The sequence below is a fragment of the Hipposideros armiger genome, unplaced genomic scaffold, assembly GCF_001890085.2.
Source record: "Hipposideros armiger isolate ML-2016 unplaced genomic scaffold, ASM189008v1 scaffold_366, whole genome shotgun sequence".
NCBI lineage: Eukaryota > Metazoa > Chordata > Mammalia > Chiroptera > Hipposideridae > Hipposideros > Hipposideros armiger.
The window spans coordinates 593204-606961 of record NW_017731716.1 but is presented as its reverse complement, the minus strand read 5'-3'; the positions used below and the strand labels follow the sequence as shown (position 1 = coordinate 606961).

Sequence of the window (13758 nt, the reverse complement as noted above, 5' to 3'; positions counted from 1 at the left end):
CAAGCTCTGTGAGTTATACATCCAGTTACCGAAGCAAAAAATTCTGCTTTGACATGCTAAAGTTTTTCCTTAGCCTCAAACATCCTAAACCTTTTTTCCTCTCTCTCCCATAATTATCCCTTAACTCATCCCCTCTACCTGTCTTACCTCACTATCTCTCACCTAGTCCCTAACTGGCCTCCTTGCCTCTTCTCCTAACACCCCTCACCCATCTGGCCTTCCCACTGTGCCTCACGGCTGCTAGGGTTACCTTTCTAAAATATGAAACCGCTCTGTTGTATTATGCTAATAATTGTCACTGGTGCCCTAACTTCCTGGCTTGATTAAAAGAGCTTTCATGGCTGCCCCAGCCTGTTGGACCCATCTCATTTTTTTGCAAGACTTTGGACATTGTCTTTTCACATGGATGCCCTTTGCACCTTGTCTTTCACATGAACTCATACTTTTTTTCTTTTTAAAATATTGGTTTTTATTATTAAATACCAAGCATATCAAAATGTGTGAATGACCGTCGCCCAGCTTTCATAAACCCTTTGTCACATTTGATATTTTTTAATGAGGTAACACATTACAGATACAATTAAAGCCTCCTCTGTGTACACCTAAACCTCATTTTCCTCCTATCTCTCCAGAGGTAAACAATCCAGATTTTGGTTTATAAGTCTCATACATGCTTTTACACTTTTAGTATATGCGTATACATCAATCTTTTTTTGCATGTTCTAAAACTACCAACTCTTATCACATAGCACATAGCACTTGGCCATTTTAACTTGTTTTTGAGATGTAGTCAAGTTAATACACATACTTTGCACGAATTCATTTTAATAGCTAAATACTACAAATATACCACAATTTATCCATTTTCTAGTGGACGTTGGGGTCCTGGTTTTTACAATTACAAGCAATACGTCAGTGAACTTTCTGTACATGTCTCCTTGAGTACACATGCCAATTCCTGTAGAATGTAATACCCAGATCCTGGGTTAGTATATGAACACCTTCAAGTAAACTAGTTGTTGCCAAACCACTCTCCAAAGTATGATGAATTTACTGATATCAGGACAGGGAGCCCATTGCTCCAGACCCAGCGACATGTGGAAGTTTCAGGTTTTTTATTTTTATTTTGAGTTTTACCCACCTGATGGCAGTGAAATGGTATCTTTATGTGGTTTTAATGTGTAATTCTAGTTCTTTGATTACTAGTGAGATTAAACATCTTTTCATGTGAGTGACTACGCAAGGATCCTCATCTGTGAATTGCCCATTCATACCCTTTGATCATTTCCTTGATTTATATGGAATCCTTTGCCAGTTACAGGGCATGCAAACATATTTTGAGTTTTACTGAATACAAATTTATTAATCATTCCTTTTTGTGTGTTTTTCTATTCCAATGTCATATTATTTGCTTTTCTATAGGTTTAAAGTTCTCCTTTTCATTTGTAATTTTTTTTTTTAGCTGAGCCATTCTGCCACCTGTTGGCAGCTCAACAGCAGCTCAGCTTGGGCGGGGAATCGAACCGCTGTTGCTCAGAGCTCGCACTCTTGAGCGAGCGAGCTCTTAACCAACTGAGCCATTCGGCTGGCCTCATTTGTAGATTTTTAATTAATTCTTCCTAACATAAGGAGCCTGGATAAACTGACAGCACATTTGTGCTGCCACTTCACTTATACCATTTAGTTGCAGGTTACTTTCATCTTTAAAAAAAAAAAGATATTTTTACCAGGAAGTTTGATTTTGATCTTGTGTAGGTATTCTAAGTACCTATCAGTTATATTACGAGTATTTATGTACCACATTTCTCTTAAGAGTTTCAGAGATGGTAATTTTCCCTCACATTATCTTTGCGTCTTTAGATTGTTAGCGTCATCTACTCTAAAACTAATTTAATAGAAGAATCTTAATCTAAATAGAGTTCATATTCTAACAGACTTTTTAATAGTTGCATACCATTGGTGTGATTCTGGTATAAGCATGCGTATTAAATCTCATTCCAAAACACAGTGAAGTATACCAGACTTCCAATATTTGGATGTGTATTTTATATCCTTTGCATGTTAAATATACCCTCATGAATGTAAGTACAATATACTGGGCAAAAAATTCCCTGTAGTTTAATGTAGCCAAAACAACTGAGAATATTTCAATATTAAATATAAAGCAGAAATAATGACTTTTTTTATTACCATGGTTGAGTGGTATGTGCAATTTAAATCAATGGTAAATGTCCAATAAGGATATAAAATGTTCATAATAAAATATTTTCTATTAAATATCAGTAAACTTTAGTGTATCTATTCCTCACATGCATAGGTTGTTTTCACAGCCATTCTTTATTGCTTCTTAAAGGACCAAGCCTTACCAACAGACATTAAGAGTTTTAAGTAGATTCATTTGTACCCAGATAGTTTCATGTATCTATATATATATTTTACATCAAAGTCAAAATTTAAGTCCCAGTTATTCCATGTAAATGTCTTGCTGAAATCCCGTTAAAACGGTTGCCATTTTCCAGGGATTAAAAAAATAATCAATAGAGATTTTTATTCACTTTGACTATTTTTTGATTATCTATTCTGGGCCAGGCGTTAAGGATGAGGAAGTTATCCTGCTTTCATGGAGTTCACAATATGGAATCTAAGAATGATAAAATATTTTACTCTTTCCTTTGCTGCCACTTACATTTTTGCAAGTTGACTCTATAAACCATTTCTGGTGAGAAAAGGCAGCTTTCATCTTTAATTTGAAGAACCATCTACCTTCATACATAAAAGAAAAATGTTGTCATCATCTATTGTTTTTATAGGACTTATAGCACCAAAGAGTTCCAAGGTTGGGAAAGAAATTTCTAGAAATAAATTCAGATCTAGTTTCAGTCTCCTAAAATATCATTTCTCTGGTATCAGATGAATCCAGCTTCTATCTGGGAATGAAGTTCAGCTACAGAATCTATCACCTACCTAGCATTGTCTCAGCCCACCACCAGCCAGAGAGAGAGTGAACTCATATTTTCTCTAAAGTCCTGGGTAGCTGGTCACTCCATTCTCCATTGTGTATATATGCATGTATATAGATGGATGGGCATTTTGTTAATATTTGTTTACATGTCAATCCTTAGGCTTCTTGAAAGAAGGGCAATGTATTTTCTGTTTATATAACTATGGTGCTGTACCTGACATTTATAGGTCCTATAATAAGGGTTTGTTGAATGAATTAATGAATGAGCTAATATACTCCAGTTTGCCACAGGGTTTTCACAGGCTGTTTCCATCCACTTACTTTAATGAAACCAATCTGGCACTTCATAATCTACTTGTAATTTTCTAGGGCATCTAGATACCACCAAATACCAAAGATTAACTCAGCAAAATTGAGATTGGGAGGGTCCTTTTATTCCTTAACGCTCATCTCTCACCAAGTCTGAATGCTAAAGTGTTCTACAATTGTAAAACGTTTTAAAGCCTCTAACATTTACCTACTGTGAAAAAGCTATGCCTTTATGTTACTCCTTATAAAGATTCCTGAGGATTCATTTTCTAGCAAGCACTTGTTAGATGGCTCCGAACAGGACCCCGGTGTTTTTCATCCCATTACTTCTCCTTAGAACTCCTGAGAGCCCGAGAAGTGGGGCTTCCCCTGGAGACTGGTCGAGGCAGCAGCACCTGGGGCCTAGTTCACCATTCTTTGAGCATCCCCTGACGCTCAGCGAATCCCAGCCTATCCTCTCCTGCCCCTCCATCTGGAGCTGCCCCTACTTCCCCCTACATAGCTGAAGCCACAAAACACCTTGTTTGCCTTCCTGAGAAGCCCTACACTCCCCCACGTGGACCACGCCCCACCAGGCCCATGCGTATCTCTGATGGTGTTCACAAGAGGGGGACATTTCCTGATGAACGGCTTGGGTGAAGAGGCCAGCTAATCCCACCGTGCAGGCAGTTGGATGTGGTCAGAAGGACAGAGCAACGCCCTGAGGCTGTTTTTGAGGTGAAAGGCTCCGGGAACAGGCAGCCACGGTCTCCTAGAACAAATTCTAGGCACTGCACTGCTGCTGCTGGGAGGAGCAACTGGCCCCAAGGCTGAGCAATGAAATGGTGTGTTCAGTTTGCCCAGGCGTTGGGCTTGCACAGATGTCGGATTGAGGCCCCAGCAGCAGAGCCAGAAGCCCTCATTGCAATCTCAGCGTTTTTGTCCACCTGCAAGGTGATAGATTTGCGGCGCTCATGCAGTTCACTCCGGGTTCTGGCCCCTGATGGTCCCACCCCTGCACAGCCTTTCGTCCAGATCCCAGAGCCGGCTTCCCAACTCCTGGCAGGCCAGTGGGGCAAAATGCACTGTAATGTGATTCTTACTGGGAGGGGGGAAGGTGAGGCATCGAGAACGATTGGGGATTGATAGACAGGTGGCATGAGCCAGACTCCTACAGACTAATCAAGGACAAGAGGCCTCTGGCATCTGGGGCACCAGGTGTTTCTCAGCCCAGGACTCCTCTGCTCAAGTCTTTAGGACTCCTGAGATCCACGTGAGGTGGGGCTTTCTCAGTGGGGGATGACTGTGGCAGCAGCACCTGGGGCCTGATCCCATCATTCCTTAAGACTCCCATGATGCTTAGGGCATCCCAACCCCATCCTGTTCCTGCCCCTCCATCTGGACCTAAACTCACTAACTCCACATAGCCGGAACCACAAGGCGCACCCTGCGGGCTCCAACTGCACCCTTTTTGCCTAAAAAGAAAAAGAAAATCAATGCAGCACCCAGCCTCGACTGGAGAATGCAAGTAGAGTGGGCCTCCATTTTCAGAGGCAGCCCCCCCTGGAGTGAGGACCTGTGGTGTGGGGAGTTGGGAAGGCCAGGGAAGATAAGCAGAGCTTCAGGCACCAGGGAACAAGGGCCTGTCGGTGAGGGGCAGGGCGGGTACTCAGAGGCCCTCTGCGAAAGATGGCACTAGGTTTGGTGGGAGGCCCAGGTAGGGAGCACAGTGGAGAGAGGGGCCACTGTGAGGCTACTTGGCGTCTGCGGAATTGGGGGACCACACATGGAGCTAGCAGAGAACCAGAAAATAGTTTGTTTTTGAATGGCTCACTGTATCCATAGCGACATGCATGTGTTGGTTGTAGCTATCTGATGCCAGTTACACAAATGATGATAATGCAACTTGTATTGAATGCTTACTCTATACCAGGTCCTGTGCTAAATGCTATATATTCATATTATCTATTTTTATATAGTATCTGCATTTTATAGATGAGGGACCTCATGCAAAAGAGATCAAGTAATACGTCCAAAAGATCGGAAATAGTAAGAGACAGCCAATGTGCAAATCCAGGTGTCTAATTCCAAAGCTCTTATCAAAGTCATGCTGAAATTGGAAAGGAAATAAAAAAACTATTTTTGTCACTATATAAACAGTCATCTGCTAGTTTTTCCATATAGATAATGTGCTCTTTTTGTTTTGTTTTAAATTCCCAACACCCATTTTTAGAAAGGCAAAACTTCTTTATATAATGAATTTAAAACATTAGAATGATTTTGCTTCTAGGAATAATAATTATAACATTTCTCCCTCTTGACTGCTACAGATTCTTTGAAATTCTGGTTGGTATTTGACAAAGTTTTATCTTCATTGGACTACAGAGGAAAAATGCTACATAAATGACAAGCATAGTAATTTGTAGTTCTCTTGGTGTCACAGTGATTTCTGTAAAATAAAAGATTTCATTTAAAAATACATAAGCTATAGCAACAGAAACAGCACTTGACTCTGGGACCCCTCCATACTTGGAAATCTTAATAAGGATGGTAGCCAGAGCTTCTGCAAGCAGGTTTAATTAATTCTGAGAAGTGTACTTTTTCCTAGGAACAGCATTTTGCCTCCAAATTAAAGCCAAAAGCTAATTTGAAAGCTGAGTAATATTTTCAAAATTGGTAAGTAAATATGACATAAAGCAGTTGTAAAATCATATATAAGATTTTCTAATCATAAAATTATAATCATAATAGTGTCTCATTTTCAAGGTAACCAAGTGGGTTAAATCAGATGAAATTGTTAAACTGTGCTAAGCCTCTCTTTGACAAAGTTGAATGTTTATATTTAGACCAATTGGGTAATTAATGACTTGGGGGGGGAGACAGTTCTCTTGAGATTATCTTGTTATGATTAAAATGAGAAGAAAATATGGATAAAAGATGATCAATATTTTTCTTAATTTTTTTCAGTAGGAAGATGTGAAAAGAGGTTTTGTTTTTTTTTCTTTTTCAGCCTTGCCTTACACCCAGATAAAACTCTTGTTGCAACTGGCCAAGTTGGGAAGGAGCCATACATATGTATATGGGATTCCTATAACGTTCAGACTGTGTCTATTCTTAAAGATGTCCATACACATGGAGTCGCCTGCCTGGCTTTCGACTCAGATGGACAGGTGTGTATCATTTTCCATTTCCATTTTCTTGAATAACTTCTCATAAATCACTTAGAATTATATTGCCCATAGCCTATAGGCTTAGAAAGCCTATCAGCCTTTGGCAGCCTCTTAGAATTTTCACCTGTTTGATCCTTTTCCAAGCTTGTGACACTGACATCCAGCTCTGGATAAGCCTGTTTTGGTTTCCCCAGTCTCACTATCTGGTTAAAATACCTCCAGGAAGGAAGTCATGAACTCATGCTGGTCAAGTCTGTCATGACTCAGCAATTCTACTTTGTCTTCCATTGTTAGCTTCCTATTTGGAATAAGGGTTGGACCAAACCTTTTTTCGCAAACCTCAAATGCTGAGCATCACCTTGGTTCCTTTGCTTTTATTTATTTAGCTGAGCCATCCTGCCACCTGTTGGCAGCTCAGCAGCAACTCAGCTCGGGCCAGGAATCGAACTGCTGTTGCTCAGAGATTCTTGAGTGAGCTCTTAACCAACTGAGCCACTCGCCCGGCCCTTGGTTCCTTTGCTTTTAGAAGCTAACATCACCTCCTAATAATTCACTGAGAAGAGTCTCTTTGACTGCTTCCCTTGAGGTCATTTCTAACAACTTCTCCCCACAATTAAAGCTGTCACTGATTCATCTGTATTTAATAGTTTCTTTACGGTAACTCTGACACTCATCCTCCCCTTCCCATTCTCTCTGCCACCATTCTTTAAATTCCAAATTTATGTCATGCCTCACAATTTAACCTCTTAACTGGTCACAACACAGTAAATGTCTTGCTAATATATTTCACCAGGTGAAAAAAAGTGTCAGAGCATTGTTTAAAAACAAGAAAAGCTTGGAGTACCCATTGAATGAAGACCACACGTTATAGCTGAGTATTCTAGGCTAACCAGCTTTTCTGGCCTTATCGTCACTATCCCCTTGCAGTCAAATTGGACAAGTCAAAGGGATTCCTCTACCAGACCTTGCTCTTGCACCTCCGGACCCTTTCTCAGGCTGTCCTGTCCATCTCACATGCCCTGCTCACCCTCTATTCCCCTTGATATGACTCATTCTTCCAAGACACCTCAAAGGTCTCCATGAAGCCTTCACAGTCCCCCCAATAAAGTTTCTCTTTCCTTTGACTTTCAGCAACACTTGGCAGGAAAGATTTAATATGTTATAGATGTCAATTACATCTCAATTTTTAAAATGTCATAGGACAGAGAGTGGAAACGGGTCATTCCTGGCTCCCACTACCTTCGCCTCCTCACTGAGGCTGCACCTTCTCTCCCTGGCCTTCTCCTCTGCCTCTTTCACCCTCCATGTTTATGCCAGTTAATTCCTTCAATCCAATTTTTGTCAAATTTGAGTTAACTCTGTGCTGTGAAAAGACCTGTAAAATTATTCTTAGAGGCTTGACCACACTGAGAGTTTGTGGGTAGTTCAGTGAATTACAGGACTTGATCTGGTTTGAGTCTCTTTTTAAACAATGAACATTTAGTCACCTTTGAAAACAACTGAGCCACTTTTTAAACAAGTAACAATAGCAGAAAACTTAGTGTATTCTGCTCTTTTGAGAGTAGTGATCATTAGCCGCTCATTTTTGTTTCTGGTACTAGATTTACTACAACATAGACCCCCTGATATATGTTTTTTATTTTACTATGCTGTAATCTCATCTAGTGTATCAGGATAATGCATACATTCCATTGTACATGTATATCTATGTCTAAAGAAAAGTAGCTGGATAGTGACATTTGTTCACACTTGCAGTTACTGGCTTCCTGACTAAATGTGTCAGAATGCATATGCATGTACAAGTATAAATCTTTGCTTGATGTGTACTTACATGCATATTCTCTAATCTGATTTTGGATTTTTTTTTTTTTTAGCAAACATTCTTTATCAAAATTTGTTTCCAAGGACTTACGTCTAGCTACTCACAAAGTCAAAATAGGGGCCAAATCTACTTATTCCCAGCCCAGAGCCCTGCTGCTTCCTTAGAAGTGGTATTCTGCTACAGCCTCTGATTCTGGTTTTCCTAATACATATTTGGACACTTTTGATTTTGTATATACTCATGTGTTAAATTGCTTTTCCCTTTGAGAACAAGTTCTGATCCAAACCCAAAGAATTTAGACTGAGAGATGAAGTACCAGATTACTTTCACTAAAATTATATATCCTTTTTTAGTCAATTGAAATGTTTGCAAAATTATAAAAATTAAGAACAATGAAAATGTTCATTTATGGGATTTCTCCTTTGTGTTTGTCAAACCCTTTCATTTTAGCAGTTTGGTGATGCTTTTAGACTATAAAATCCTAGAATCTCTTAAATCTCATGTTAAGATCTTAAATTAAAATATTGAACCCTCACTTCATCTTCTGTTGCTTTGATTTCCACTGATGAATCAGAAATTTCATGAGATTTTGCACATGTTTACTATGTCTAAGAAGGATAACTGAGTTGCAGCTTATAGATTATTAAAATTTCAGTATATGCTAATGGAAGTCATCTACTATGATAGCTTTCAATTCGGATTTCAGGTAGATCTTGAAAAATGATTTTTTTCATAAGAAGTTCAATGCTTAGCCTATAGCGGGTAATCAGTAAGCATTTGTTGAACGAACGCATGGATATTGGAAACTCTTGACATCATTTTTATGTATTACATTATTGTTCTTACTCTTAGCGTTTAGCCTCTGTGGGATTGGATGCCAAAAACACAGTCTGTATTTGGGACTGGAGGAAGGGAAAACTTCTGGCCTCAGCCACGGGCCACTCCGACCGGGTAAGAAGTTATTGGATCAAACCATGCAGATCGTGTAACTGCAGGGGAATTGTGATAGAGCTTCTCAGAGTTGTAATATTTTTTAAAATGAATTTGCCACATGTAGATTTTTCCAACATATTCAACTTAAAAACTTGCTGTTTTTAAAATTAATTTATGATTGATAGCTATGTTGGCATGATCTCTTTTGCTGATTGGATGCTTTATTCAAATTGTTACTGCTTTTCATAGGCAAAGCAAATTTTTGAAACTGGCATTTAGCTTCTTTATAAAATCAAAATAGAATTGAATTTGAAATTATATGTAAAGCTTTAGATGCATTTATTTAGAAATGGAAATAGTTGAAAATAATATTCACAAAATACGTTTACAAGAGTATACATTTGAATTTCAGATGAATATAATGACAACTTTGTGATTCTTTGTTATATTTGAAAACCTTGAATGTAAATTGTGGCCTGCTTATCATTCATACTGAAGTCAGTGTGATCAGAAATGATAATTTCATGTAGTCATGGCTGGCAAGATAGGATATGAAGCAGGCATATGCATTAACTGGTAAGAAATCTATTTCTCCAGTGTCTTGCATAATTAAAATAATTTGGCTACTGTCTTGATTTCTATTTAAAAAAATAATGAATTTGCATGACTATCTTACATTGATTCCTAGTTTTGTAATTCTGCACAATGTAAGTGTCCATGTAAAATGAGGCCTTAATTAAATATTAAATCCACTGTTTCTTGCTGAAGTGTGAACTCTAAAATTTTTTTTTGTACGAATAGTGCAGGAGAATTGTGGTTTTACTGGGAATCCATAGTTGTTGCTGCACATTTAGGTAAATTATACTTGAGGATTAAGTCCTCAGAAAGCCCAGGAGTGACCTCAATGGAACTTTAGTGTTGGAGGAGGACTGGCACCCCTCTGGCCCAGTGGTTCACACCCTGGCGACACATAAGAATCCCCTAAGGTGAAAAATCCCCTAGGGAGATTTTACAGCATCGTGACGCTTGGGCATTGATATTAATTTATTTGTATTTAATTGGTATTAACTTAGTACTTAATGAATAGGTTGAAAATATTTTCAATGCTTGCGTTTTGGATATTACTGTTTCTGCTTATGTTGTGATCCCATCATATAAAGCAAGTTGAATTGGACTGGATCAATATGTAAATTTCCTGTTGCTGTGTTAATGTTTTGTATACTTTCCTGATAGGAGTAGATGGTAAAAAGTGCAATGCTACTCTAGTGAGAACTCTGTAATTTTAAGAGCCTAGAATGTTTTAATGAAATATTGTTCTTTTAGAACACTGTTCTCCCAGACCCCATAATTTGTTATCGCACATAGTTTTGCTCTTTTTCACTGATGCCAGTATGAATCATATTGGATGCTTATTGGCAAGTGATTATCTTCAAGGTTATTTTAGTGGCTAAAATACTTAATCCCTAGCACTAATTTGTGTGAGTGCTTTATAGCCTCCAAGATGATTGTATATACATTATCTTAATTGACTCATAACTGAGGTGGTGTCATTCATTTTAGAGATGATGAGATTTAAGGTTGTAAATGCTAAGGCTAGCCTGAGCTACATAGCTAAAAGAGGTTATTGGATCTCATTAGAACTTGGTACTTGGGCCAAGTGCACTTTCTTCGGTGCTCTTTCTGTGGTTCATAATTGCTCCTTTCTACCTACCTGAAGATTATCAGTCTTCCTCCTTTCTCTGATGATTGGTCCATATCTCTCCTTCCTATGTGCTGAAAAGTTAGCAGCCTAAGTTCTCTCTCTGGTCTAGACTCTGGTCCTGACAACTGGTCCTTTTTTCTATGAGAGCTTCACAGAATGTGGCCCATGGACCACCTGCATTAAAATCTCCTGGAGCCTGTTTCAAAATTGCAGATGCTTGGACCCAATTTCAGACCCACGAAATCTGAATCTCTCAGGTGGGCCAGGGCACGCTAAACAATTGCCACAGGTGATTTGACCCTCAAGGTTGACAGTCTTCTCTTCCCTGTTCCTAAAATGGAAGTAGAACCACCTTCAAACTGTTGGATAACTTTTCTTAAAGAATGATAAGTGGTATTAGAGACTATGTTTTCAGTTCCTTGGAGAATGAAAATGTAATAGTATTTTGGTTCAGATTAAAATGATGGCCTATTTTAGGTGGGCTAAGTTAGTGCCAGATAAATGCCTCTACCTTATTATGTTCAGGAACATTAACTTCTATGATTGCTAGAAACTTTTGGCCACATTGAATTATAGTTGACTATTAAACATTGTCCTTCTTAAAATGAAGCATTTTATAATTCTTTTATTTTTATTGTGACACTATCACAAAAATTTTTTTATTAGCATTGTGGAGAGCTATAGAATATTTTATCAAAAACTTATCCTAAATCATCACAATTTGTTTACCCTGGGTGGACAAAGTTAAAAATATGACACCAATTTGTTCTCTGTGATTGTGGTTAATTATTACCTCTCTATTCAGGCTTAAGGTAAGTAAACATTAGGCGATTAAACATGTGTTAGCAATTTCTGACTTATCCCCAGGGCCAAATCCTCCACTTGTCGGTCTGTGCAGGTAACATTGTGTTCTAAGTGTTAGGGTAGAGTCTTGGAATTGAGACTGGTATCTGAAAGAAGGCAAAAACACATACATGACCAACATAGCAACTTTTAATATTTTTTAAACAGATTTTTGATATTTCCTGGGATCCATATCAGCCAAACAGAGTGGTTAGCTGTGGAGTAAAACATATAAAGGTAAAGTAGTTACTTTTAAAAATTTTTTGGTACCTTGTATGAAAAGAATTTTAGGTGTTTATTTATATATACATATATAATTTGGTGTTGAGAAATGACTCGGCTTCATATATTTTCCTTAAATTTAGAGCCTTTCTACCTGCTTCTCTGGTCTTGAAGCAAGCTCCAGCTGATGGGGCTCTCTCTCAGAAAAGCAACGAAACCACAGTCAAGTGAAGTGTTCAGTAGGCAGCTGAAAAAGAAACTTCATTCATTACATATAAACCAAAAAGTCATAATACTTCTAGGATTGCCTGTTTTAAAACAGCTCTGATTTTAATTTTGTGAATTAAGTTTTCACATTACAATGAATGTTTACACGTATTGCATGTCAAAACTTTTTGACATGTTGATACATTCTCAAAGAGGAAAGGTGCCATGTGGTGTTGGACATAGACATAGAGGGATATACAGTGCAGACCTACCTGGGCTGTTGGTTTTTAAATGCCTCTGTCTTCCTCTGGACTACACAGCCTGAAATTTACTAGTGGCCCAGGACCTGCCTCTGGCTATTTGCTTGTTTGTATTTTGTTACACTGGTAGCATAATTAATACCATCAACATCCGTTGCTTTGACATGGCAAAAATTCTTCCGGACCCTGAGATTATAGCCCAGGAACTTTTTTCTATAGATTTGTAGATACTATAAGTTCAAGTCCATAAACGAGAGTGTAAGGATTACTTGCTTGAATAGAGCCTACATGGATCTCTCCTGGTACCAAAATGGTGCATTTCTGTATGAACAGAGTAGGTATCTGTATTATCCTCCAACTACCTCCTTCTGTTTCCCAGTTCTCTTGTGCTTCTTTTAGTCTAGTTTTTCATGATCCTTCCAATTTTTCCTACTTAATAGTTAGAAAGGGCCAGATGACAGAATGCTCACAGATAAATAGTATAGGAAACATACAAGACTTACTTAAAGAATATTACAAAACTACAGGGGAATATAAAAGAAGGCTTGAGCAAATGGAGAGATAACCTTGATTCTTGAGATGAAATATGAAAGTTATAAATGTATAATTTCTTTCCAAATTAATTTATGTTTAGTAAAAGTTCAATTAATATCCCTGGAAGTTTTGTTGTTACCTGACAGCATTTTCCTTTATATTATTATAAGTTAATGTGGAAAAATAAAAGAATGAGAATAATCAAGAACTTTATGATAAAAAAGGATAATTAAGAGGAATCTGCACAACTATTGTCTAAGCACATTATGAAATTACAACAAATAAAATGGTGTAAGACAGGGATAAGGATAAATGAATAACAATACAAATAAGAAAACTGAGAAACAGACTTTAGTATATATGACAATTTAGACTATAATAATATCTCTGACCAGTGGGCACTAGAACAGTTTATTTAGGGGGAAAAATTTTACGTATTATTACTTCATACCATACACTAAAATAATTCTTTATGAGTTAAATGTTAAAAAAAACTATAACTAGAGGAATACGTAAGTAAATGTTTAACTGAGCTCAAGTTGGAGAAAGGCCTTTCAAAACGTAAAAGCAAAGAAAGAAATCATAAGGGATAATATTATAGATTTAACTATATAAATATTAAAATATTCTGTCTACCTCCCCGCCGCCCCCAAGAAACAAAAGAGGCAAACCACAAGCCAGTGAAGTCTAAGCAGCAAGCATGCATGGGAGATGGGATGTTGGCTTGTTCTTGAAATGAAAAGGCCTCTAGCAAACCTGTAAAATGCACAGAGAACATCGACAACTGACAAAAATAGAAACATTGTTGGCTAATA

At 37.9% G+C, this 13758-nt stretch overlaps 1 protein-coding gene across 8 annotated transcripts in view; it reads left to right on the top strand.

Moving 5' to 3' along the window:
- EML6 (EMAP like 6) overlaps positions 1 to 13758 on the top strand; it is a 282005-nt gene that overhangs the window by 110257 nt on the left and 157990 nt on the right. For 7 of the 8 annotated variants that reach the window (XR_002126189.1, XR_002126190.1, XM_019662103.1 and 4 more), the window contains exons 2-4: positions 6261 to 6420; positions 9095 to 9193; positions 11889 to 11957. Coding sequence is in view for 6 of the 8 variants with exons in the window: in XM_019662103.1 (XP_019517648.1) it covers positions 6261 to 6420; positions 9095 to 9193; positions 11889 to 11957 (328 nt within the window). In the remaining 2 variants the exon portion in view is untranslated. The remainder of the gene's footprint in view (positions 1 to 6260; positions 6421 to 9094; positions 9194 to 11888; positions 11958 to 13758) is intronic. The other variant, XM_019662104.1, reaches the window with a different exon arrangement.